The sequence below is a fragment of the Chamaea fasciata genome, unplaced genomic scaffold, assembly GCF_029207755.1.
Source record: "Chamaea fasciata isolate MVZ Bird 193981 ecotype frontalis unplaced genomic scaffold, bChaFas1.0.hap1 SCAF_7, whole genome shotgun sequence".
NCBI classification, from domain to species: Eukaryota; Metazoa; Chordata; class Aves; order Passeriformes; family Sylviidae; genus Chamaea; species Chamaea fasciata.
In genome coordinates this window covers 12,245,006-12,272,954 of record NW_027094092.1, presented here as the reverse complement: position 1 = coordinate 12,272,954, position 27,949 = coordinate 12,245,006, and the positions used below count along the sequence as shown (strand labels likewise).

Sequence of the window (27,949 nt, the reverse complement as noted above, 5' to 3'; positions counted from 1 at the left end):
CTTTCTGCCAAGGCACCATCTCAGGACAACTTCAGTCAGCAGCAGCTCCAGGACAATGCCAGCCAAAAAAACTTGCACGCAGACTCGCAAGGGAATCTTCTCAGGGCCCACGTCCTGCTGCTCCATGTCCTCGGGGAGCTGGCGCAAGGTGGCCATGTCCCCCTCAAGACGGCTAGACGGGCTGAGCGGACAGACCAGCCCCAGGAGCACCCAGACTCTCAGAAGCCCCTGTAAGCTGTAGGCGGCCATGCTGCTGCTGGAGGTTTAACTGCCACCTCAGCACTCGCTCTGGTTGTCTGTCCACACCAACTGCTGCTGGTGCGTTGGGCACAGTGACAGGCTGGGGACAGTTCCACTGCACTGGCCCCAGAGGCTGTGATGTCACAGAATCACGGCATCGATATTGGAGGGCCCACGTGGGGATCCATCCCCACCACGGCAACTCCAGCAGAGCACTGAGCACCATGCCCAAGCTTTGCTTGGACACCTTCCACACCGGGGGCTCCACCACCGCCCTGGGCAGCCCATTCCAGTCTCTTAACACTGGGCAAAAGCACTTCCTAATGTCCAACCTAAGCGTCCCTTGGCACAGCTTAAAATCCTTGTTGGTATTTGCTCTCTCACGTCCTTGACCCAGCTCTGAGAAGGCTGGCACTGCCTCGTTAGCAATTTCCCTGTAGGAAGGACCAGAGGCTTTGCCCAAGAGTGCTGCTCAACTTTTTGGCCATTCCAAGGGGCTGCTTTCCTTTTTCTTTCTATATTCACATTAAAGAAGAAAGCATCAGTTCAGGGAAGAAATGCTAACTGTAATGGAAAGTTTGTACAAGAATGAATGTTAATAAGTAGAGCAGGAAAAAGCCTGGGGGCTGGGAAATCAAAGAGGATCCGTGACTGTCGGAAGTACAGGGTTTGGGAAAGTCTTTTCAGTCAGCAGCACCTCGCGTTGTAGGATGCAGCTGGAGCAGCACACGGAAGGCAGTTCTGTGAATGTGGTTGCTGTGGCAGACCGGGAATCTCCAGGCCCCCTCAGGTCCTATAGGCCTCCAGGCAGAGGAGAATGGAGCTCAGAAGGGACAGGACTCGTCTCTGAGAGCCAAGGCTGTATCCATGCCCAGAGAAGAAGAGCAGAGAGAGAAGGAGCACAGGCATTCAGCTGAGACAGGCCTGAGGAAATGTGTCAGAGAAGTGACACAAAATTACAGAATGGACCAAAGTCTCTGTGGCCTCAGGAACTCTTCCCAGAGGAGTGAAACCGAGAGGCCCGGCTCCCCAGTACCTTGGGAGCTGGAGCGCAGTGCAGGCCCAGAGACAGCAATGGTGCTCAGTGAAGGGAGGCCCTGCTCGAGGCTGCCCGGCAATGACAGGGCTGTGCCCCAGGCCTCGGCAGCCGTGCCAGCTGGAGCAAGTGCCCATGGCACAGGAGGCAGCTGGAGCCTCGCACAGAGCCCTCCGGGAAGGAAGGAGCAGCCTGGAGCTGCAGGGGTTTCTTGTGGCCCAAGGGCAGGACCCAGCCCTTGGTTCTGTGGAACTTGCTGCCACTGCTGGAACTGGTTGATACTTAAGGTACCGTATGATAGAATATTATGGCCTCCATACACAAACAAATATCTTCTTTTTCTATTTTGCAATTTCCAAATGCAAATTTTTCTAGATTTCAAAATACTAACCTATTTTTGCATTCTCTCTTCTCTGTTCTAGTGTAGAAGAACTAGAAAAAACTGATAAGATAACAATGACTCTTTTCACTCAAAGCTATAATCTTAGCATTGTCTTAGGCCTATTTCTTTTGACCCACACATTCAGAACCTGTGTAAATCTTACCATATCCATTTTAATATTTCTTAATTATAATAATTGCCTTCTGTTTGTACAATTTTATTTCTTTTTTGCCAGTGCCCTGTAATTTTGGTATGCACAGAGACCAGCTCTGTTGAAAATGGCTGTTGGTTTCACCTCAAAGCAAGCACCTTTTTCTCCTGTTCTTCAGACACATGAAATACGAACATTTCATTATTCCTTCTTAATGTAATGCTGCCATTCCAATCAGTTTCTCACCATGTCTACTATATTTGCATCTGTTTAATAACTTTGGACATAGTTGCCCAGCTCTTCACTTCATAAAACTTTTTTGTGCTTTCTTTCAAATCGGCACAGAACTGTTTGTTAAACTCTAGGAAGTCCTCTTTAAAGTTTCTCTTCAAGCACTTCATTTGATGCTAAGCATCAAATTAATAACGATCAGATCCAATTGTTATTGCATGCAAACGTGCCCTGACTGTAGTCCCTGCCCTCTTTTTCATGGGGAAAAAAATTATCAATTTGGTAACACTCCAGAAAATTATGAGACACATCAGTCCTGTCTAGAGCCTCTTTTTTGGCTTTCTCATCATAATATGGGATCATTTGTGTAGAAAGTCTTGTGTATGATTGAAGAATCAGTAAATTGATGCCTTGTTCAGGGAATAATATTCTACTACCTGACTACTGGTGAGGTGTAGTGCATAGGAAAGAAGAGGTGGGAAGAGAGGGCTTACTTTGTGTGCAAGCTCTAAGTTTGTAAGTTAATGCTTTTGCTACTTTTCATTCATTCATTCATATCCATTAGGAATTTGATGGCCAAATACCAGGTTTTGAATTAGCTTTTCTTTGAATATTAAAGTGGGAGAAACTAATTTGTCCACAATTAATTTAAAGACAGTTAGGATTACATAGGCAGTAATTGTCTGTGTATGCCGCAACTTTTTTATCAGCTGTGGATCAGATGCGTGAATAAACAGAGAAATGGCATTATTACAACACAACCAGTTAGCAAAAGAAAAACCAAGCAAACAACAAACTAAAGAAACATTATGCCTCCAGAAAACCCAAGCAAGTGTGGCTCACTTGGGGAAATGAAAAGTTTTGACCAAGGTTTAGTGCTGGGAGAAACACCAGCATTGTGCCTTATCTTTCTACGTTCATGTGGTGGTAATCACTGTGGTTGCTCTGGAGAAACATGTGCTGCAGCCAGCCACTTCAGCTGCTTGGATCATCTCCTGTTTTTCTGTGTGCTACATGCTCTGTCTTAAATGCAGCCTAAATCAGCTGCTAAAGTGTTTGTATGTCTGCAGTGCTGAAGACTGAGAGAGAATGAACTGTTGTGGTTTGTAGGCAACCAGACATTACGGGAGCAAGGTCCGAAGGAGATGGCAAAATGCAGTCATTGAAGGAATTAAAAATACACTGGGGAAAGAGGCTTCTTGTGCAAGTGTATTGACTAAGCATGGTGTCAGTATTCTGGCAATTAAGTGTTGTTAATCTGTCATGTCTAAGGGTGGGGAGGAAAGATTCAGTTGCATTCCACATCAAGCAAAGTAAGTAAGTTACGACACTGATCTTCACCACGTGGCAGCAAAGACCGAGTTACTACAAATTACATCTTCTGGTTGAACTTTTCAAAAAACAGGCCCATGGGAAAGAAAATTGGAAAAGAGCGATGAAAAGTAAGTTGTTTCTTGTATGATAAACTGCCTTTAATAGATGTAGTGCTTGTCAGTTTAGAAAGCATGGGCAGTGCACTGGAAAGCGCTGGAGAGGTGGAGTTGCAGTGGAAGGCCATTGTTAGATGAGATCTCCCATTTCTAGTGAAGGAAAATATCCATGAGATGATCTTTGTCTGTGAATACCAGAAATACTGTATCAAGTTAATTGAACACTAACTCTCTTCAGAAACTACAAAGACAAAAATCTTTCCTGTGCCCATATTTTTATTTTAATGACACAAAGCAGTAGCATGTTGGCTTTTGGTACTATATCCAGATGCTTCCACTCTTTTTTAAATCTAAGGGATCATCCTCATCTGAAAAAACTCAGACTCTTTGGAAATGGATCAACATGTGTAACTCCAGATAAGCACCTAATGATGAGCACCTCTGCGGCTGAAATACGTTTCAGTCATACTCAGGCTCTCACTCTGAGGGTGAAAATGTCAAGAATGACTTCTAATGTTTTACAAACAGAATCTACTGATGCTGATGTGATTTCAGCACATATAATCTGCATGTTCCCTCAAATAAAATAAATTTTCTAACATTTCATACTGGATTTATGAAAAATTGTCATGGATTTGCATAACTTTTCAAAACATCATTTTAATGTGATATGTAATGTATAAATTTAAAAAAATTGAGAAGTTGTTCAGAAATTACACATTTAAGTAAATTTGGATGTCTTTGGCAATTGTTTTTTCCAAGGCACCGTGAATTTGGATGTTTATATTCTAGCAAAAATAATGATAATGGTATATCACATTCAACCAATAGCTGTTAAAGTTCTGGCTTTAAGACACTTGAAAGTTGTGTAATTATATATGTTACTAATTTTTTTTTTTTACGTGAGCTTATTTAGAGAATAGTGGTATGGTTTGGGGGAGGGTTTAATAATAAAAATGTAGGAATTCATCAAATATTCCCAGATTTCACTTTTCCACCCGATTACTCAAGTACAAATTTTCATCCTATATTATAAGTGAAATTGGAGGTTAATAGTAAAACAGAAGTTAAGTGACTTTCTTCATATGTAGCATTTTTATAAAAAGTCTATTTTATGCTGAATCGTGTTTTATTATAAAATCTGCATTTTCAGTGAAATAGCATTAAACTTAAGAATACATAATAATATTTCAATGTCAATTCTGTCCTTAACTTGCTAATTGAAATTTCTGTCTTGAATTGAAATTGAGACATTTTATGGACTCTGCTTATTAATAGAGTTAAAGATTAAATCTAACTAGGGAGGTAGTTTGATTTTTCAGAGAAGTCTGACTTAATGCATGAGCATCGGATGCATAAATATATTCTGAAAAAGATCAAAATCAGTCTGAATCAGGTCATTTATTGGGAGAGAGAGGGGAGAAATAAATGAGCTGAATCTTTCAGTGAACTTCCCTCATTTCCAGGTCTTTCAGATACCCATTCTTGACCTTAAATCAGTAAGACAGGTCCTTGTTAATTAACATTTGTCTGAATTCTGTTAAATTGCTAAAATTGCATTATATTGTCAGCAGACATAAAATAACCCAGTAAAGAAATTTGCTGAATTATACCTCTTCAGGGTCTGGCCTGTTTCAGCACATGCTTGAATATAATCTCAACTGTTTTGCTTGGCTGGATTATTCCATTCAGTTTTGTGCATCAAAATCTTATGAAGACCTTAATGTATTTAGAAATTCATCAGACTTTAATGCTTTCTTATGGTAAGTACTGGATAAGCCTGGACCTTGAAGAAAGTAGCATAAACAGAGTCACTTATTGTTTTGTTCATAGTTCAGTAAAACTGGAACCTTCAACTTGAAGTATCAGGCCACAGATGTCTGAGTGATAGTGGAAATACGTACTGTATCTTACCTCTTGAATAAAAAATCTGGACTCTTAAGCCTTCTGGTCTTCTCTATTGTTTGGAGTTTAATTTTTTTTTTAGCGTTCAAAGCAACAAAGGTCTAACAAGACAGCCTATGTAAGCAAATCTTCAGAACAAAACATGTTCCAAAGAAGGAGAAATGTAACAGAATCCTGTAATTGTGACTTAGTAATTATATCTGCTGGAGATTCCACATGAGATTAAAAAACCAGCAAAATTATGCAATTAAGCTAATTAGCTCATTAATGTGGAAGTATTTTGTCATTCTAATCACAGAAGGAATTCATCTGAGTTAAAAAGCAGACAGGAATAAATTGTGGTAGGAGACAGAAATTGTCTGGTTTTAAAATGATAAATTTATGTGGTTTATGTCTGTCCTCTAAAACCTAAGCACGGCACCTGCATTTCTTAGGTTAATTTTATTTTTATTACTTGTTAAGAGCAAGTTGCTCATCACACACAGCCTGAGTCTTCTATGTTGTTCAGGAAGACATCACATGCAGTGAAAGCATTCCAGTTTCAAACAACTTGGCTCAACAATCTTTCCTATTTAAGTCAACTTTTATAGCTAAAAGTCACTTTTGTTCCTCATTTAATGCAATAGGATTGCTTAGCATTTGTGATCAACACTGTGTAAAGTTGCAGTAATTTATCAGCCTGCTCCTAGCTGAAAGTCCTGTTGGCTATTCATTCATGAAGTTGTGCCAGAGAATATCTGGAAAACGTTCCTCACCCAGAGGGTGGTTGGGCACTGGAACAGCTCCCCAGGGAATTGGTCACAGCACCAGCCTGAGAGGGTTCAAGAAGAGTTTGGACAATGTTCTCAGACACAGGGTGTGCCTCCTGGGGTGTCCTGTGTAGGGCCAGGACCTGGACTTTGATCCTTGTGGGTCCCTTCCAATTCTGGGAACCGCAGTTTATTGAAAGCAGTTCCCATTTAGACAGCTCAGGATTTACCACATAAGAAGCTGCACACCGAGTGAAGTGTTTCTGTAATTCTGATGGGGTTGCTGCTTTTGTTGCCTCTGTACAGCACAATGATACAACCCTCAATATTTGTAAAAAATGCTAATGTATTTAGTTGTTAGGCAAAGGAGGCAAAGCAGTGTCATGAGATCAAGTAATGGGTAAGTGACTGGATGATTTAACTCAGCTCTTTTTGTGCTCAAAACTAGTGCTTATCATCCTAATGCATGATTTTACAGTAAGAGGAGAAAGAGTTGGATGCAGAAATGTGTTTAAAAATTTCTAATACGTGAATTTTTGTCAGCTGATTTTTTAATAAGTAGGATCTTTTAGAAAATTCTTAACAATATGTCTGAACTGACTACATAAGCAAAAATGAGGGTATACTATGGAAAACTAACAATTCTAAATCGAGATAGTGCAAGTTACTAACTTCTGTTGATTTTACATGCCTATTTATAGCTAAAATGAGCCCAGCATGCTGGTAAACAAGGTAATGGTGTAGAAACAATCAGCCATGTGGACCTGCTGGATCTTGCAATGAAAGAATAACAATTGACCTGCAATAGCAAAAGCAACGCATTTAGAAGGCTTCTTCCGTTGCTTTGGAGTTTTTGTGTTTGAATTTACAACAACCTTTGAGGAAAGGACCTTGAAAGGAAGTAAACTGGACACAGCAATAGGTTTTTACCAGAGCTGATTAGGGAAGCCCAGAAGTTGACATTATGATACCTTTGCACTTATGCTCAATTAGTAGTAACGAGCTAGCAATGACTGATGCTTAATATAACAAATTCAAACATTGTATGAGCCAAGAACTGTGTTTCAGTTTACATCATTACCTGAGTTCCTATTTGTCATGCACTTGCAATATCATTTATGCCATTCCATAATGTTTCCTGTTGTGATTGTTAAATTATGTGGGATCTAATTTCTCTCTACAACTCCCTGAAAGGAGGGTGTAGCCAGGTGGGGGTCGGCCTCTTCTCCCAGGTAACCAGTGACAGGATGAGAGGACACAGCCTTAAACTGTGCTAGGGAAGGTTCAGGCTGGACCTGAATCTGGGAAGATTTCTCCACTTCAAGGGCTGTCAAACGTTGTAACGGGTTTTCCAGGGAGACGGTGGAGTCATCGTCCCTGGAGGTGTTCAAGAAAGGATTGCATGTGACTCTCAGTGCCATGGTCTAGTGGACACAGTGGTGAAATCAAAGGTTGGACTTCAAGGTCTCAGAGGCACTTTCCAAGCTAAATGATTCTGTGATTATGTAAGATTTTATGAAAGCATGGAAAAAATTATCTCAAGGGTTTTTTGTAACCTGAAAAGCTGTCTGCTTCAAATTTGATGAAATTTCATTTACATTTGGAAAAAATACTATATCAATTGCAAGTTATATGAAACACATAAGTCTTATTTTGTTATAACTACTAGCATAATACTGACCATGAAATGAGTTACAGATGTTTTTATTTAGTCAACATCCAAATATTTTTTCCAGACCAATAGACATCGCATAGTAAATTTCACTGCCACGGTATTCACTAGCACTGACCTCCAACAAACCGCAGTGCTATGTTTATTTGAGTATTTTTACTGCTGCATTAAAAATGTTATATTTAGTACAATTAGAATGTTTATTAAACATGAATACTGTATTATTGCTAGAGAGAAGAGCATAGTGAACAAACCATACAATTAGTAAATGAAGTGAACATGAACCTGTATTGCCCTTTATTATTGTTTGCTCACTGATTTGTAGAAGTTGCTGGTTTGTAATCTGTTTCTCCGTGACTGCTGCTAATTGCAAAGACTCTAAAATTCATAATAATTACTGCCTAGTGCCAGTGTGTGCTTGGTAACAGTCTGAAAGTTTGTGATTCCTGGCCACTTTGGTATTTAGTACTTAATTATTGTAGGGCTTAGTGCAAAGTAGCAGTTTCCTAAATGGAGGTCTCCTAGATGTGTGCAATCTTTGGGATTTAAAATACTACACACTGCTTTTTTTATTTGATGTCTGAAAATCACAAAAAAGCTATGTACCAGGAGGTTACCCAGATATCAAAGCAGCTGAGTGACACACTTTAGCTGAAGCTCTCTACATCCTATATTCAAATTGCTTCTGTTAATTCTGAGGCACTTTTGATTTAAAAAGTGATCATCACGTGTCAGGTGGTACTGTTAACGTTCAGGTCTAAACAAGATTTTATGATCTTCAGTTTTGGCCTTGATTTCTTACTGTGAAGTTGTTTAAGTAGTCCTGACCATTAAAATATTACATACTTGGCATATTTGTTTTCTTTATTGCTGAAAGTGAGGAATATATCAGCTACACATAAATGTAGTTTTGCTATTATCTATTACTATCTCCCCTTCCCATGACTGATACATTTTTTAATGTGAGTTCTGAAAGGAGTGGAGGGAAGAAGGAAAATAACATTCTTTTAAGGAAAAGTTTAGTTAAATTTTCAGTGCTTTCTGAAAATTATCTTTCTTCTGAAGAAGAAAGATAATTTTCCAGACTCAATAGTTTAGGAGATGTTAAAAGGTACATGAGACAGTTGTGGTGTTAATTGAAATCCTGAGATGTATCCTATTTAGTTACCTCTCCAGTCAGGTCTCCTCCACAAACACGTTTGTACTAAATCTAATGGTGAAATTAGCATATTTCTGAACAGAAAAACCTTGAATTGCTGTAAAATATATTGGTCTGGTGTGTAAATTAAAATGACTAAGTAATTTTCAGCTTTTGAGTTGAGAGGCCTGATTCTTTACCTTACTGCCAAGCAAAGTAAAAAGGCCTTAGAGAGGATAGGCAGGACTACTGCTTTAATATATGCATATTTTATACTCAGCTTTGGACAATAATTATCTATAAACATGCTTCTGAGAGGTCTAGCTAAAAGCCTTTGTTTTTAAAGTAGATACAGGAATATATTGACCTGGGGCAGCAGTGAAATGAGTATATAATTGATTACTATGTGGAAGGTAATAAGGTTCCAGTTGCCACAGCAGTATCCACAAGCACATTTGGTTTAGTTTGTACTGACTTGAAACATGGATAAATTATTTGGACATGATGGTTTAGAAGATGTTTGTGAAGTCAGGCCAAGCTTTTCAAGTTACTTGAAAAGTTTGTATTAGGTGACAAAATGACCTGCAGAAGTTTAACTTATGTGAACCTTAACCCATAGAATGGGGTACTTCCCATGTATTGTTAATTGTTTAATCACCAGGAATAGTTCACAAATGCAAATGTATAATTTGCAATATGTTTCGAGAGTCAAAAACTTTTTCTTCCGATATCAAATCTGCCATCTGTTTTTCTTCCTTCCCCACCTTTTCCCCCCACACACTTTTCACCTCATTTTTCCATACGGACAGGCTACAGGACTTGAAGAGCTCACTTCTTAAAAAGCTTTCTTGATGATTAGGAGTGAGCTAAAGACATTTTATTTGAAAAAGGGAAAGATTCCATACTCTCTTTATCAGGTGATCTGTTTCTGTTCGCCCTGTGGGCCTTCACTGTACCAGTGCTCCAGGCCAGATAATGGCAGATGGCAGCAGGGGAGGGCACAAGTTATCAGCCCCCTGCATAATGACAATGGGACAATAAGCACAAACCTATTTCTACTAATTGAGTTGAAATGTCCACAGAATCAAAAATGAGTCCTCATTTCATACATTGTGGAATGCTGGCTCCCAACCTGGAAACTTTTTCAGTTTTCTTACAGCTAAGAGGGTTTTTTAGTCTACTTTGTTTGGGTTCTGCTCCGGGGTCTTGAGAGCTGTACTGATTTTTGCAATTGTTTCCTAATCTCAGATGATCATTCCCTTTACAGTGATAGCCAATATTCCTTGGCAACTTCCACTTTATACCCACTGAGATCATTAACACTAATGTCAGGAGCATTTGTTAATTAGGTTTTTTGCTTCTTCAGGATCAAATACCAAAATACCTTATTATCCCACCAACATAACTAGAGAATTGCTTCTGAGCATTCTGTTTCAATCAGATCAGGAAAGAGCAGTATTCCAAAGACAGAACCCCATACCTGGGACTCTGATTCCTGAATGAGACCTTCATAGTGTGTCAGCTCCATGACCATTGTGGCGATTGGAGAAGCTTGTCAGACCTGCAACATCACACTACCTTCTTTTCCAGAGAGCCCTAAAACAGGGTATTGCCTGTTATCACGTATTTTAAGGAAAAGATCTCCCTGTGACCAACATCTTCAGCTCCCCTCAGTGCATCAGAAGTACTTTCCAAGGGTACTTCTCCAAAACCTCAGGAGTTACTTATGCTCCATAAAAGACTGGACTCTTCAGCCTCATTTCAGTTCCACATTTGGAACTACCTTCTCAAACTATATCCACACGATCTTTGACCATCTGGTGACCTTTATCAGATTACTGCCTAAAGATTTTTGCCAGAAGTTTGACACTTCAATTATTGAGGGTCATATATCATCTAGAACAATCCTGCAAGCCTCACTTGACACAGCAGGCACAGCAGTCTGTGCTTTCACTGCTCCCTGATTTCTTAGGCAATTTTCTTGGCTTCCATGTTCCCAAGAAGAAGAAAGTCATTATAAAGAAGATTCTTGAGCATCCTTTCCAAAGGAACATTGCAGTCCACAAAGGGGAGTGAGTTGGAACATCATACCCAAAGCATGCAGAAGTGATAGGAAATTTACTTACTCCTCCACTGGTTGTTTAGCCAAGTTTTATCTTTTTTTGCAGTATAGACTTTTTCATGGCTGAGTCTGAGGAACTTTATTATTGGGATGTTCTTCTAAATACCCAGTCTCACAGGTCTTTGTAGCAGACTCTTGCTTCCTTGGCTAGAAGTTGTGCTTGAGAGACTTGAGATGGGAAGGAGGTATGCTGTCCTCTCCAGAAGTAAATATATCAGGTATCAGATTCATTTGTTAGCAATCTGCCAGGGTTCTTGAATGAGCTGGGAAACAGATTAGGTCAGTCAAGCATCCATATCACATGCAGGAAGTCCATGCCAATGTTCTTGAGACTTTTCTACAAGGAATGTTGTCACCGGTAGGGACATGAAAGAACCACACTCACTCAGGTTCAGAGGTGAGCAGAGAAAGAGAGAGTTTATTATCATTTGCTATTTAAATAAGATTTGGAGTTTGGTCAAGGATTGGTAGATGAGAGGAACACTTTTCTGACCCTAGTGGTCAGTTCACCAGTCCATCACAGACTGGAATGAAAACAATTTACTTGTTTGTGTTACATTCGTGAGAGACTCCACTAGAAATATGTAAACAGTCATCAGAAGGCTAAAGAATCAGGGCGACAGAATGTGGTTAACCAAGACCTACCCTTCCCATGGATGTGAATAGGAAATGCCAGTTTTTCACTCCGGAGTGGCTTCCAGACTCTTTTGTAATCAATTGTTAAAGGAGACAAATGTATTAATGTCCCCCCCCCCCTTTTTTTTTTTTTTTTCTGCCCAGAGTGATTTTTTTTTTCTCTTCAGAGAAATGCCATAATTAATAGAAGAACAAGTAAAAGCCAAATGTATTTGGCCGAGTAGACTTAATTTTCTATGGGACACACAGAAAAGACCACTTTCTTTTCCATGTCCTCCTTGTCAGAAATTCTGGTCTTTTTCCTGGATGGTGCTGGATTCCTCTATCAGCTCAATCGATTTGACTGCTCTTCTAATGCTGCACTTCCAGGCTAGTACCCTCCTTGCTTTTGTTGCTACAATAGTAATTGTATCTTGAAGGATTTGTTAATATATTTTTCTCCTTTATCTGCTAGTTTTCAAGTAGGTTTTGAATATCATAGTTGTTTCTTCTGTTTCTCAGCATTTTGGAGTTGTTAGAAATGTCACTTCAACTTTGAAGCACTTGTGAATGTTCATCACAGATCCTTCATAACCCAGCCTAATCTTAGAAAAGTATGCATTAAGAAAGAAAAAGTATGGAAGAACACATGCAAAGATAGAGATATGTTAAAAAAGTTACCAATTATTTCAATAAAAGACCTTAAGATGGTGATAATGCTTATGCAGCAGTGCAGATTAAGAAATGGCATTTCCTGAGCTGAGAAACATTCTCTGAAATTCACATTCACTTCACTTTGCAGTGTATAATGAATTCACCCCTGGCTAGAAACCAGAGAAAGTTGGTCAGTTTCTAACCAATGCTCAAAAGTCTGCTAAAGGAGAGGTAAAACCTTCCTAAGAATGAAGTACTGCTGTCATTTTACTGGTATACTACAGCTGCACAATGCTGTATTGCTAAAAACTTTGTAAAAATACAAATGTGCATAATGAAGCTGTTATAGTGTCAATTACTGACATATTTTAAAATTTCTTTCCTTCTTTGTGGCTAATCAGATTTAGGCTAAAAACCCAGAAGACCATTCACTAGTATGTTGGTGGAGGGTGATACTCAGTATCTAGATCAATCCTTCAAACTCACTGGGCAGATGTTATGACGTGGAATTTGGAGTCTCAATCATGAATCATTGCCAGCTTTCAATAAAAGCGGAAATAAAATATATTTAAATACTTTCCTAATTTGTTTTAAATTTGGCAGTACCAACTACATATTCAAGATCTAAGTAAAACTGTGGCTATCTGAAGTAGGTAAGTCCAAAAGAAAAAACAAAAACAAAACAACAAAACAAAACAAAAACCATTGGTAATGCTCTAAAGAGTGTAACCCAGAAACTGGATTTTAAAATCCAGGTTGAATATATTCTGAAGAAATGATTAATGAGTCTGATTTGCATATTTCAGAAGAAAGCTACAATATGAAAAGGCAAGCTACATACAGGTGGTATGGAAGCTTGGTTATTATTGATAGGAAGCGGCACCAGGGAATACTTCAAATTACATTGTATAAGTGATTTTCTGGATAAGATCCTAAACAAATTAACTTCATGTTTTGCTTTAGTGGTAAAAAGAGTATTTTTGTCTGAAATTAATACAAATAACATGCTGAGTATTGTGTAAAGGTAATAGGGAGAATACAGAATTTGATAAAAGGAGTGTTCTGTTTGAGAGGAGATTATTTTGTAACTTTCACCCATGTGATTTTGTGCAATACAAAAAGAAATTCAAATCCATTCATGTTCACTTCTCACTGTGAGGCAAGAAGGTGTCCAGGGCTTTGTGGTAATTGTATTGCCATAATGCATTTCAAATTGCATAACAAAAAATTGGTAGCCTCTGTCATTGGTCCCTTCAAAATCCTAAGGCATGTATTCAATTTCCAACCTGGAAAACATCTTCCTTGTGTTTATTAAGTGTTATAACACAGTTGAAAGGGTATATATAAATGCAGGAACCGTCTTCTGATCTCACAGCCTATTCTTTTTTTTAATTTTTTATTTAAATTTCTATGCTCCAAGTATAAACCTTTCATTTGGTAACAACTTTTGTCAGAATAATCATTATTCCCGTTCGCTTAATGATGTGATAAACACAGCTTAAAAATATTTTTGTGCCATGGAATCTGCTGTGAATGAGACATCTGTAGTCACAGATTTATTTGATACATACTTCTTAAAATCAAAACCAGACGTGCAGATGTGTGACTCTACAGTGATATGCTAATAACTAATGCAGAGGCTTTTAGATACTCACTACATTCAAGGCAGCGTTACATCAAGGTGGTCTGGAATTAATTTAGAACCCTTTTGGCCCATCACTGAATCCTTCCAGGGACCAGGCATAGAAGCCAAGGGTTGCGCCAAATACTCTGGATTTAGAATTATCCTTACATCAATGGAATTTTTTCATAATTTAAGCATGTGTGATGCAGTGTCTGAGCTCCATGATCTGTCAGAATTATCGCAGACAACGGACACAGCAGTGCCAGAAGCTCTCTCACATTTGTCAGGACAGGCTTAAATTTCTGCTTGCATTGTTGTTAGTTTAGGAATACGTGCAATAAGGATGACAGTGCCAAACAAAATTTATTCTATGAAAACTGGGATGTGCATGACAGCAAAGCTGTTAAAATCCATGTAGCAAAATTAAGAGCTTGGCAAAAAGTAAAAAAAAAAAAAAAACTGGCTGATGACAGCAGGATTTTTAAGATTAAAGTCTACTCAAACATCTATTTTTCCTCCATATTAATTCTCTATTGTTGTCCTTCCTAATCAAAAACTGAATCCACAGTAAGAATAGGCTGAGTCACTTTTTAAAAAATGTGGTCTACAAATACCAGAACCACTGCCTAAACAGTAACTGACTATTACAATGTTTAACTCTCCCACAGAACTTGAAAATGCCTGTAAAGAGGAGTGTCACATAAATCCTTACGGCTTTGCCATGGATAGAATGTCATTCCTAGGGCCTTTTCAATCTCTTTTCTCTTTCTTTATTTTTTTTTCTTTCAGTTTAATATCCTCTGGAAAATTTGTTTCTGTATGTGAATGTCTTTCCATTTTTCAAGCAGAAATTTTTGGCAATAGTGGATGTGGCAAAAATATTGGGAACATTTTATTGTGTGATCTACATATGAGCACTCATTGTAAAATATTTATGGCATATAAATGCATAAGTAAGAAGGTAATACTTTGTCTAGTCATTAATTTAATATGACAACAGTGTCGGTGGTAAGGAAATGGGATCCATTAGTGGTCTCATGGCTTTATTTCTGTGCCATGCTGTTATTTCCTATCTGTGATGACTCTTTCATAGGGAGAAATTTTGAACCTAACTAAGATGGTGAATTTATTCGTGAATCTGTTCACCATTCTGTCTCAAAATGTTATATATCCACTGCTGAAAGTTTGATGATGCTTTGGTTTTGATTCAGCTATACTCAAAAAATAGTTCCAACAATATGAATCAACTGAGCAGTTAATATATTTGAAAGAGCTTATGCAGCTATATGTCCACTGAAATGGATCTTTTATCCACAGAAACTTAATAACTGCCATTCTTTTTCATTGAAATGAAAAGCTTAGCAGATTTTCTGATAACTGCAACAATATCTTTCATAATTCTCCATAAATTATGATAATAATTCTACATTTTTATTTTGATGACTCAGACAATCCTATGTATGCTGTTTAAATCATTACTTCTAGGCTAGCAAGCAATTTACAGCTCAAAACACATTTTTCTTGTACAATAAAAGCCTATTACACAGAAACTCTTCCTCACTCAGAGTGAAGAAATGAATTTCAGGTCCTAGAAATAACTAGCAATAATATCCATCTAAATTTATCTCTAAATATATTTTTTGTTCTATTCAAACAAGAACCTACAAATGAAAACTATGACCAGGATATGCTACAACAGGTCTGCTGTGTTGAACCTTGTGCCCTTGTTTATTCCAGAACTGGACATAAAAAGCCAGACTCTTTCCTGCAGTGCTCTTTCCACAGGGATTATTTAAGCCTGCTTTCAGCATTGGCTGGTCTTTCCTAGCCAGCTTTGATGACCAAGCAAGGTTAGTTGCCCTGTAGGCCTGTCCTGAAAAGGTCAACTGACGTCAGCCCACAAAAGCTATGGATTAAAAAAAGTTAGGAGTAGACTTTAAAAAGAGTGTAGTTAACATCTTTCGTGACAAAATATTGCAGTGATTTAAAATGGTCAGTAAATTTTACCGTTTAAAAATGGTAAAAAGTGCCTTTGGCAATATGAATGCAAGTTTGCCATAGAGACTGAAATGTCTGCACCTCTACTAACGTGCCAGCAAAAAAAAAGGAAAGAAATCTGGTATAATTTATATGGAGATTTTTTTTCCTATTTACAAAATTAATACAAAATTATAGATTTTTTTTTCCTTGTAAGAACTTCTGAAATCATCTTTAAATTATTCTAAAGACAAGTATGTACATTTATAGCAGCTGTCAAATTTTTATTTTTAGCCTTAACCTACTTGATGAAAATGTCATCAAATATTACACATGTCATACACCAAGGCTTCTAATTAAGTAGCCTTGCCACCATATATCTATTAATGAAGGAAATCTCTTACCTGTATTAAATCCAAATATGGAGTGTTCACACTGTCAAGGCAGTAAGACAGTTCTCAAAATAACTTAGTCAAAATGCTCAGTCCTGAACGCATTATGACAGCACTGCTATTTGTGGGCAACCACTTGTCCATCTGACAGGAGTGGCTCTGTGAGCTCTCTGGGATCTATCCTTCCCCTTTCTCCAAGGGGATGGAGGCGCTGCCTTCATTCAAGTCTCTCTTATTCTGGCACAGCAATTTTCTTCCTTCTTCTTTGGCAGTCTGCTGTGCCTAAGCAGCACATTGTGCAGCCCCTGGGAGTGCTCCCAGAGTGCTGCCACTGACCTCAGAGGAGCCAATCTGCTGCCAAAAAACTCCATCTAACTACAGGAGCATAGCACACAAGGGTTAATGTGGGCTGATGGTGAGTGGAATCCCAAAAGGGGACTCGCAGGAATGTTGTTTCCTCCCGTGAATCAGCAGAAGCGGAGGCATAATGGCCTTGCCTTTCAGTTGCTGTACATTAATCTCTGCAGAGCAATGCCTGTCATCGCTCAGATGTCAGATGCTGTTTATAACTCTGCTGGAAACACAGCATAGAATAAAACAGGCTCATTAGTTTCTCTTGAGACTGTATATGCGTGTTTTAGGTTAGCTATGCTTTCACTGCTGTACTTAGCTCAAACATTGTAGCAGCAGCATTGGTGGCTCGGAAGGTTGTTTAGTCTGTGAATTTGTCCAGTTGCTCTCTCAATACGTGACCAAAAGACCACGATGTGTTCAGAGGCAGAGGTTTCCACAGCACAGGTATGACATGACTCAGAAGTACCCCCTTGGCTTGGCTTGAACCTGCTGCTTTTAATGACACCTCGTACCAGAGCTGCAGGGCAGAGAGAAGCATTGTATCTATTCAGCATCTCTGTGCCAGCTGTCATTTGGCAGGAGTTCAAAGCCTTTCCTCGCTTATCTGTTATTTAGACTGAGGACTTCCACTCCTTACTCTCATCCTTTATATGAAGCTATTCCATAATTTGAATCCTTCTTCCTACTTTTCCCAGTGCCACAACATTTCAAGGTGGGAAACAAGAGTCATGGCCAGTGTTCAACAGTGTCAGACACAGTATGGATTTATACAGTGGCACAGCAATGCTTTATGTTTTGTTCCCCTTCCTAAGCATTCCTTACATTTAACTTGTACATTACTGAGCACTGAACTTGTTTTCATAGAGCTACCGATTGTGTATTCATTGCTCTGAAGTCATCCTGGTTATCAGATTGCCAACTGTGAATCTAAAAAGGAGAAAATACTATTCTCTCCTAACTTAGATTTTTTAATAAGTAGTTCATTTAAATGTAAGGTTAATTTTAGCTTTACTTTTCAATTTTGTGCTCTTATATATTGTGATGTCTTGATGAAATATATTGATTGCTGCTCGTCATTCACTTTTTCGCTCTGCAATTAAATTTGTAATATATGCAAAATGCTTCCTTTCTGGTGTGATATCGTTATTATCTGAAAAACAGCTATTTGATTTTGCCTTGTTGATTTTGCGTTTTTCACCTTCTGAATCGGCACATTACACCCTCGGCTCAAACACTTCGATGAGGAATAGGCTGGGTGCTCTTTAACACTGAGATGAAACCAGAAATACACCTCCAACCCTCCGGCTTTAGCCCTGCCTGTAGAGGTCTCGTCCTGCGCCTAAAGGGCAAGAAGGAGCATCCAGAAGGAAGTGAATGACTTCCTCCCAGGGTAAGCATTTTTTCGTTCTAGAGATTATTCCTGCCTCCGGCCTCCTCTTGTACTGCTGCCTCGGGAATAGGGAACATTTGTGCAGCCCTGCAGCAGCAGGAACTCCGTCCCCTGCCACCCTTCCTGCTGCCACGTGACCCCAACCCCTTCGCTTTGGAATAAATTTTTAATAGCTGGACATCTGGTGAGTTCGGGTGCGACTAGGTTTTGTTCTATCCATCGAAGAAAGGGGAAAAGGTTACTCGGAAAAACACTTCAGTTGTTATTTTATAAACCCACAACAGTTCATGCGGCTTCCAAAAGCTCCTTCATCAATGCAGCTATTACCAATATTCTCCACGAAGTTTTACAACCCTGCCTTTTTATCGCTAAAATCGCGGCTGCTGACACTGCTCGCTGTACAAAAACAGAACAATGGGGAGTCTTGGCGTGGTTTAGCGCTCTATCAAAACTAAAGGGGTTTTGCCAAAATGAGAGGAAATGTCTGTGTGTTGTTCTGTTACCGTAGGCGGAATAAATGGAGCTTTAGGGAGTCCCTTATTGCTGTAGGAAGTTATTGGGAATGGCATTCGAGGAGAGGCTGCGGGAATATTTACTGCACGCTCCGTGAGACCTGAAAGCTGTTCAGCTCGCTTAATAAAATGTTTATATTTCCTGTTCCCACACAAAAACCGTGAGGAAAGGAAGTCGTTTCCCAACCAAATAAACTTTTTTTTTTTTAATTCATCAGAAAGCTTAAAAAGAAAAAAAAACAAACCAAAACAAATTAGGTCGTTTAAATCGGCGTTTAATGAGCCACCTCCCCTGAGCGGCAGCGCGCAGGCGCGGCCCATCGATGACTCGGTGCGCCACTGGCGCCGCCTGCCCGCTCCCATCCCGGAGCGCTCGCTGCCCCGCGCCGCCCGGAGTTGCCGCCGCCGCCGGGAAGCAGGAGAATGGTGAGGGGCGCCGGGGCGGGACGGGGACACGGCCCGGGACACGGCACCCCCGCCGCCCGCCCGGCCTGCCCAGCCGGCACCGGGGAGCCGGGAGAGCGGGCGGGAGGGAGCGGGCCCGTGAGTAAGCAGTTCCCGGGCCACGCGGGGCCGCGGGCGGGACTGGGCCTCGCTGCCGGCGTGGAAACAAATGGGAGCGGGGAGCGGGCCCTGCTTCGGTCCTGGGACAGAGACTTCCGAGCCCCTCTGGGGATCCGTGTAAATATCTCTCCGGGGATCTGGAGCATCTCTCTTATGAGGACACTGCGGGAGCTGGGCCTGTTCAGGCTGGAGGAGAGAAGGCTGAGAGAGGATCTCGTCAGTGCGTACAGATATCTCAGTGGTGGCTAAGGGGATGGTGCCAGGCTCTTTTCAGTGGTTCCCAGGAGCAGGACAAGGAGCGGTGGCCGTAAACCGAAACAAAAGAAGTTTCAACTCAACATGTGGAAAAACTTGGTTACACTGAGGGTGTCAGAGCACAGGGACAGCTGCCCAGGGAGATCATGGGGTCGCCCTCTCTGCAGACATTCAAACCCACCTGGATGTGTCCCTGTGTCGCTTCTCCTGTGACCCTGCCTTGGCGGGGCGGTTGGACTGGATGATCTCCAGAGGTCCTTTCCAGCTAACAGTTTGACAAAAGGAATTTTAAAAAGTAAGAAGTTACTCGCAGAAAGGGTGATTATTGGAATGGAATGCCCAGAGAGGTGGTGGATTCACCATCCCTTAAGGCGTTTAGGGAGAATGAATATGGCTCTCAGTGCCATGCTCTAGTTATCAGTGTAGTGTTCAGCCGTAAATTGGATTCAATGTATCAAAGATTTTTCCAATCTTAGTAATTCTGGGATTCTTTAGTGCTGAGATTCTGTAGAAACAACCAAGACTTCCTTCAGGAACACTCTCTTAGCTTATTAGGGATACTAATGAGTTTTCTTTTGTTCATTCCAGTTTCGCAACCAGTATGACAATGATGTCACGGTTTGGAGCCCGCAGGTAAAATCTTTATACACATGATCTCGGGTTTTAACTTGCATTTTGGGTTTTTCTCCACCTCACAGCAGTGGTATTACAGTCATAAAGGTTATGTTCAGGTGCCTGAAGCTTCCTGCAGACTGCTCCCCACTCCTTTGTAGCCTGTAGGTGTCCAGGAAGCCCTCAGCACATCCCTGTCTGCTGGTGTATGAGCCTGAGTGGTGCTTGCCTGGGCCTTGTCCCCTCCAGGTGTTTAAGGCAGTTGCTTTCTAAATGTACCTGTGAGGTACAAAAGAGATGCTGTCATCTCTGGGTGGTTGGACTAGATGATTTGTAAAGGTCCCTTCCAGCCCAAACAATTCCATAACTCTGATCTGTTTATAGAGCTACAGTAAGTTGGTACACAAAGCATGAAACAGTTTCAATCTCCCCAATGCTAGGCCATTGCAGGGTCTTTCTCTCTTCTGTCCACTAGATAATAGGGGAAAGGAACTATTTAGTTCATAATTAGGAGATTCAAGTGAGATTTGCATTTGAATTTGAAATTTTATTACCTGAGAATCAATTTCACACTGTGTGTTGTTACTGAAAACATACATTGTGTGTTCTGAAACTTACACAGATTGTGTTGAAAATAAATATTCTGGAATTTTGAAAGCCACCATCAGCTAAGGTATTTAGTATTGCCTCTTCTCTCACTATGGACATTTTAAGACAGGATACTTAAAGAAAACCAGAGCTTTGGGAAAAGATTCGTTTATATATTCAGTAAAACTAGAGATTTGTTTAGACTGCAAGTAACAAATTGTATTAGTATAAAGCTAACATATTGTTACTTTGTGGGGTTTTATGGCTACTGAAATTCTTCATCATGTAGAGGTATTGCAGGTGAGATAGATTTTTCATACAGTGCAACAAAGTGTTCTGTTCTTTCCATTCTCCATGAAGACAACCTTGAATGTTTCCCTTTTTTTTTTCAGTCAATACCATGATAGGTGTAGGTGCCTTTGAACTGTTTTCATCATTTTTAGTGGTTGTGTTTCTCTGGCAGATTCTGTATCACAAACTTCAATTTTTTTATCTTATCTGTTATTTCCAAAGTTACTTTTAGAACTGTAACATTATCTTGAGACTTTTAGCAGATACTGCAAAATCATCAACAGCATGTGTTTCTATGTTTTTCTTAAATTGCCTTGCAAATGTTAATTGTGTTGATATTTTTTCTAAAAAAAGACATTTAAAATTGCTACTGTGCTGCAATTACTGCTCCATCCATTCTTGTAGGCGAGACAGTGATGTGAAGCCATAAGAGCTTTTGGCACTGTTAATACAGGAACAAGTCATACTTTATTGGGAGATAAACGTGGTAGTAAAGAAAAGGAAATAGGAGATTTAAAAACTCAAAGTGGCTTCACATTTTCACAGTCTTGCATGTTGTTCCTGACAGCTGACAAATCCATGTTGGATGGGTCACAGCAATTCAGTGCTGCTCATGGGCAGGAAATATCCTATGTTATTGAAATTCCAATCATAACAGGGGATGAAATTCGGCATTAGGGTCTTTCTAGTAGACTTAGATGAAGAACCTTATGCCAGAAGTCCCCAACAGCCTATGGGAAGGTGGTATCCTGTAGATCATCCCTTGCACATTCACCATAACAGCTACTGCATTCCACTCCTTCCCTGCTGGTGGGATGCAGCTCCGGGGTGTCTGTGCCTGCAGGATAGCAGTGCCCGTGTTGGCTGTCTGACATGGGCTGGAGTGCTGAAAATGGGAAAACCCTCAGTGGTTCTGTTAAATGGACATTAAAACTCCTGGTCACCTCTGCAGAGTATTTTCTTTGAGACCTCTACTCCTGTTTCAGACTTGGCTGCAGTTGGCCAATAACTTGTTCAGGAGTTATTGGGGATGGCTGCTGAGGGACACAACGGTTGTGTAAGACTCACTTCTTTAGCAAAGCCGATTGAAAGTTAAGTGTCCAACTTCAGCTGGAAGTTCTGTCTGTCTTTGTATCACATCCTGATTTAACCTGTTATGCAGTCAGTGTCCCTGTTGGAGTGGGGAATCAAAGGTCTGAAAATGCAAACCCATTGGGAGCTGATTCAGAGGATTAACTGGAGAGTGATTGATGACCTTCAACTTGGTTTTGCAGGGCCGAATTCATCAGATAGAATATGCCATGGAAGCTGTGAAACAAGGCTCAGCTACTGTGGGGCTGAAGTCGAAAACACACGCTGTCCTGGTGGCTCTCAAGGTAACTTCTAACCTTTGGGCTCAGTGGGGACAATAATGTTTGTAGGAAAGTTTTGGTTTGGCAAGTTAGTTTTGTGCAGTCTGTACTTAGACATGAATTGTAAATGCAGTGTTGGATTCCTTTTGCTTGAGTATTGAAACATTTCCAGTACCTTTGCAAAGCAGATCTTCACAAAATGGTGAAGGAAATGAATGGAAGATTCTTTTCCTTTAACAGATGCGTTCCTCTTTTTTTTTTTTCTTCTTTTCATTAGCTATTAAGCAGTAAATCTATTCCTTTCTTTTCACAAAACTTGAGTGAGTGTCTCTTCTTTCTTTTGTTCTGAGAGAACTGAAGTGGAATTAGGTTTTTCTTGTCTTCTGTTGCAAGTTTATAAATTTAATTTTTTTTTCATTGTCTCATGAACATACTCAGCTCTCACTATAAATGTTAGCAGATTTCTCCACAGTGCTTAGCAGACTGTTCAGTTTGCCACACTGCTTTCTCCTTTTATGCACAGAGAGCACAGTCTGAGCTGGCAGCTCATCAGAAAAAGATCCTGTACGTTGACAACCATATTGGTATCTCAATTGCTGGACTCACTGCTGATGCAAGACTCTTGTGGTGAGTATCCTGCTTGTTAACACACACAGTGCTGCAATAATGAGGGAAAGTTCATTCAGACTATTGCAAATGACATTTTCTGCTTGGCTAAGGATTAGTCTTGAGTTGTTGCTTTGTTGTATTACGCCAAAGACCTCAGCATGAAATTCTGGCAGGTTTTTAACTAGTTGGCAGAAATCTCATTTGTTTGGCCTAAAATTCTGCTCTTTGGTTTTGTTACAAGTAAAATAGTCCTGTCTGGTTTTTCCTCAGTGTGATAGGGTTTCCAAGCAGTCTGAGAATTTCCATCACTTCTTTTCCTCTGGCAGCTGCTTCTGTGTACACACATTTGAGAAAGTTATTAAACACATACAGTGCTGTTTGTGTGGGCTCCAAGCGGGCTTGCCTTTAGCAACTTGGATCAGAAGGGGTGGGAAGGATTTCTGAAATGAGTTTTGATTGCTGCAGTGTCACAAAGCAATGTTGCCATTTACCCTTGCCATTTTTCCAGGAGGATCCATCTGTTGCATGTGTGAACTTCTACCTTCTTTCCATTTGTATGGCTGAAATACCCAGTTTACACTTGATCAAACCTGTGGTCAACTTTCTCAATAACAATGATAGGTCACGTAGAAATGAAATCATGGAAAGCCTTTGACCCTTTTTCTCAATGAGCAGAGCTTTAACGAAACTGTTTACCTTGACAGACAAGCCTTGAGACAAAACCTCATTGTGTCTTTGATCTATGCACTTACTTGAATTTTTAAATGTTTTTCTTTTCTTATTTTTGTTCCCTAGCAATTTCATGCGTCAAGAGTGTTTGGATTCTAGATTTGTGTTTGATAGACCTCTTCCAGTTTCCCGCCTAGTGTCCCTAATTGGAAGCAGTATCCTTTTATTTCTACGCTTGTTATACTTTGATGGTTTTTTTAGTCCTTCATAGAATGACTTTCATCTATCACAGCTTAAAAATTGAAAAAGTTTCTTGGACAGTTCTTCTTTGTTCACACTGCTTATGTATACTTCTGGAGAACATCCAGTAAGGATGCATTTTGGTCCATCTCTGGAAAAGTCTTGGGTAATTATCATGTAAATTTGAGATTGTTTCCTGAGCTTTCTTAAGAAACCCAGATTCCAACTCAGCGCTACGGCAGGAGGCCCTATGGAGTAGGACTGCTCATCGCAGGCTATGATGTGAGTAAGCTGCTCTGGCTGCTGCTGCTGATCTGCAGGAAAATGTGCTTAGGGAAATTTTCTGCAACAAATAGATGTTGAGAGGGAAAGATGGAAGAGGCAGACGCACCAAAATTCCCTGAATGAGGAAATAATTTTCTGTGTCTTACCCTGAAACAGAACTCAGAAGTGTTAATTAATAGCTAATCCTACCTACACTTAATATTTTAAGGAGCAAAAATGAGATTTAGTAATGTAAATATTTTGCTATTGATTTTAGATGCTTACAAACTGTTATTTTAAAGACTTCTAGTAAAAAAATTGACGTGGAAATCACCGCTGGCCGCTCTCTCACTCGTTTAGCAACAACATTTTGCTTAATGCAGCACACAGAGAATCTCTGTCCTCAAGACTGTTGACATGAGGATAGTTGGAGGGAATTATGATACTGCCTGAAATTTTGGATGGCATGGTTTAGTCTACAGCAAGTTTTTACTTTTTTGTAGACAAGACAGAACGTGTGTAAAATACCTGCTGCAAGCCATGAAATAGGGAGCCTTTGTAAGCACAGTGCAATTTGTAGAACAGAGAAAGAAACAGTTTTTTGTGCCAGCCATCCTGTCCACTTAAAAGCTGCAGGTGAACAAAGTGGGAAAAATATGGTTTTGGTGGTTTTGGGTTTTTTAAAATTATTGTTGTGGTTTTTTAAAGAACAGTTTTGAAGGAATTGCGTAAGAACAGTGATATGATCAGCAATATATATATAAAATATGTTTCTGTGCACACGTGTAGGTGTGAGGTACCATGAAGCAAAACTCTTTTAGAAAATTTCATGCTCCAGCAGCAGAGTTGGTGTGAATTTTTATATTTGTTTGACATTCTGTGGGGGTGTTCTCTCTTTGTAGGATATGGGTCCTCACATCTTCCAGACTTGTCCCTCTGCAAATTATTTTGACTGCAAAGCCATGTCCATTGGTGCTCGTTCACAGTCAGCACGAACTTACTTGGAGAGGCACATGACTGAGTTCACTGACTGTGAGTAATGGGACTCTATCTACCCGCTGGTATTCATCAATTCTGCAGCGTATTTCTTGCTGTCACTCCATCCTTTTGCATTTACTGAGATGAAGATAAATTTTGTGAGCCAAGTTTGGCATGACTGTAAATCTGCACGAAGACAAACTTGTAGAGAATATGGTTGAGATTTTCATGTCTTAGCATGAATGTTTATTGCCTAATGGAAAGATTGATTGCCTAATGAAAATCATCATTATCTTTATAATCTATTGGAAAGAGAAGCTGTGCTCAGAAAAGCTGTGAAAAAGGTAAAAAGCCTCTGCCCTTTTTAACCCAGGGAAAGTGTAATTGTTTCCATAACAGAGCAGGATTAGTATGTCAGGGCAAGTATTTAGGTGCTGCATTTAAAGTGGTGAATTTATTTTTGTATGGGATGATGATAATGAGGAACCATTGAATACCTGCTTGAGGGAAACAAACTTGAAGATCACTGAAAGCAAGGCAGGGGTCAAAAATGGATGCACTTGACCTCAGATATAGGGGAAGGCTGATTTCTCAAGGAAAACTTTTATAACCAGCTCTGCTCAGAAAGGAGAGGAGCTCTGGGAGTCAAGTTGGCCAAGCTGATTTTGTAGTTGTCAACTAGGACTAGGAAGAAAGGGAATGAGTATCTAGAAGTAATGCCATATAGTTGTCAATGTTTTTCTGATTCCATTTTCAGGTAATCTAAATGAGCTAGTTAAACATGGGCTGCGAGCCCTGAGAGAGACTCTTCCTGCTGAACAGGATCTAACCACCAAGGTAAGGACTAGGATTCCTTTGCCATTGTTGCTTCAAAGTACTGTGACAAAATTCATGTGAAGTGTGGCTGGCACTGAAGCTTGGGAGGTGAATACTGGTAGATAATATCATCTTCATTTCGTGTCCCCAGTTTATGTACTGTTCTGTGTTCATCTCAGATTTAAGTTTATTCACAAAAATGATGCTTTCACTAAATAAGATGCTGTTTCCCTGGTGGCTTCAGTCTATTTTAAACTTCGATGAGTGTTTAAGATGCATTACCTGCAGCTGTAGAATCCCAGCTTTGCATTGTGAGCTCAGTCACTAATTCACCTGGCCAATGAGTGAAGGTAATGCACCAACAGTTTATAGAGCATCCAGCATCACAAAGCTGCACAAACTTTTGACAATGAGTTGAGGAACTGCTGAAGAAGAGAATTCTAATCGTATCCAATGATTTACCATTTTTCATGGGTTTTTATTCTTAGCTTACCGTGGTTTTTAGAAGCCTTAAAATACTGAAATTCAAAATGAGATGAAAATAGGCAGTTTTGAGAAACTGTGTGTTATTAAAAAGAAAACAGAATTAAAGAAATTGAAACACTTGAGTGGCTTTACTTAGAGGATTTTGAAACATGATAGCTTTTGTAAGTGAAAGCTGTAAAGCCAAGGTTAATAGCAGGAAAATGCTTCTCACTGCTTCCAACCCTGTGCTTGACAGAATGTTTCAATTGGAATTGTGGGCAAAGACATGGAGTTCACCATCTATGATGATGATGATGTAGCACCATTCCTAGAGGGTCTTGAGGAGAGACCACAGAGAAAGGTGAGTGGTTCAGATATGAATAAATAGGATTAGTTGGAAGATAGTAATTAGATATGATCTATTATGTTTAAAGTAAATTTAACTCTACTACTGTAGCAGAATTTCAGGAAGGCAATTTTTAAAATATTAAGTTACTATATGAACACTGTATAATCTTAACTGGTAACTCAGATGCTTATTAAATCAGTTTATGCTGGATTTATGCCAGGCTGTTCCAATGTCATCTTCCTTCCACATCTCTGATCAAGTACAAGTTTTCACTGTTTTACAACAGAAGGGGTTGCATATGTTTCTCATGCCCTTTGCAAGACGCCTCCATAGCCTCCTAATTACCAACTGTGTCCTGCTTGTGCTGAATTGGGATAACAGTAATTTGTGAGCTGTTGGCTGACACGAGCTCCATTCACCACTCGTGGTGCTGCAGTGGGGACAAAGCTGATTTGTCAAGTCTTGTCTTCTGCCTTCCTAAAATATTTCTTTTCCCTCTCTCTCTAAGCCGGTTCCACCTGTTGAAGAATCTATGGAGAAGGCAGAGGAGCCGATGGAGCACTAGGTGGTGAATGAGTTCCTCTGTTAAAGATTATCCAGGAACCTTTATCCATTGGCTGGTAACTTTATCCTCACCTATATATGCTTTCTGACGCCACATTCTGAGGATTGCTCGTAAAGAAAGAAACCAACCAACCCACCTATCCTTAAAAGATAGACAGGAGGACATATCTGGGTGTCACTGCTTGGACAAGAAAGGTGTAATCATTTTCTAAATAGTACATGATACTGTTTTATAAAGAAAAGATACTGTCTTTAACTCCTAAGGACAAGTGGAAATAAATCACTTTCTTGGACTCTCCTGTGAGTTTGTTTTTTCTTTTAGTCTGAAAAAACAGCTATTCACAAATACCAGTGTCTCATCAAGGTGCTGTTGTGTGTTTGACCATTTGTCAGAGGGAGGGTTTGCTTACTGTATTGAACTGAGAGGATCTTAAAATGCCTATAACACCATAAAATAGTCATGGAACTAACAGGGAACAGCATTTCCTTGTGTCAACTTGTTTCAGCTGTGAAAAGGCATTTGTGGTTATGAGGCTGAAGAAGCACAAAGCTGACAATCAGCTTGTGGTCAGGTTTTTGGGGGTGATTTGATCAACCCCAGCTCTTCTAGAACTCTGTGTTTCTTTAGAGCCATCAACCAGCCTTGAGGCAGAACAGGGTTTGTAGCTTACTGAGGGCTGAACTGGAGTAACAAAACTCCACCAGAAGTTCCCATTACAGGTCTCCTGAGCTGAACTGTGGAGTCTCTGCCTTGCTGCT

At 39.9% G+C, this 27,949-nt stretch overlaps 1 protein-coding gene across 1 annotated transcript; it reads left to right on the top strand.

Annotated features, from left to right (window-relative positions):
* The first annotated feature begins 18,882 nt into the window (after positions 1-18,882).
* PSMA1 (proteasome 20S subunit alpha 1) lies at positions 18,883-27,483 on the top strand. The gene is given in 12 exon segments (XM_066187591.1): positions 18,883-18,928; positions 18,931-18,981; positions 18,984-19,000; positions 19,982-20,026; positions 22,159-22,260; positions 22,760-22,863; positions 23,641-23,729; positions 23,966-24,036; positions 24,921-25,050; positions 25,754-25,833; positions 26,534-26,638; positions 27,135-27,483. Coding segments are annotated over 12 exon segments (882 nt in total). The 5' UTR covers positions 18,883-18,897; the 3' UTR covers positions 27,192-27,483.
* Positions 27,484-27,949: the final 466 nt, after the last annotated feature.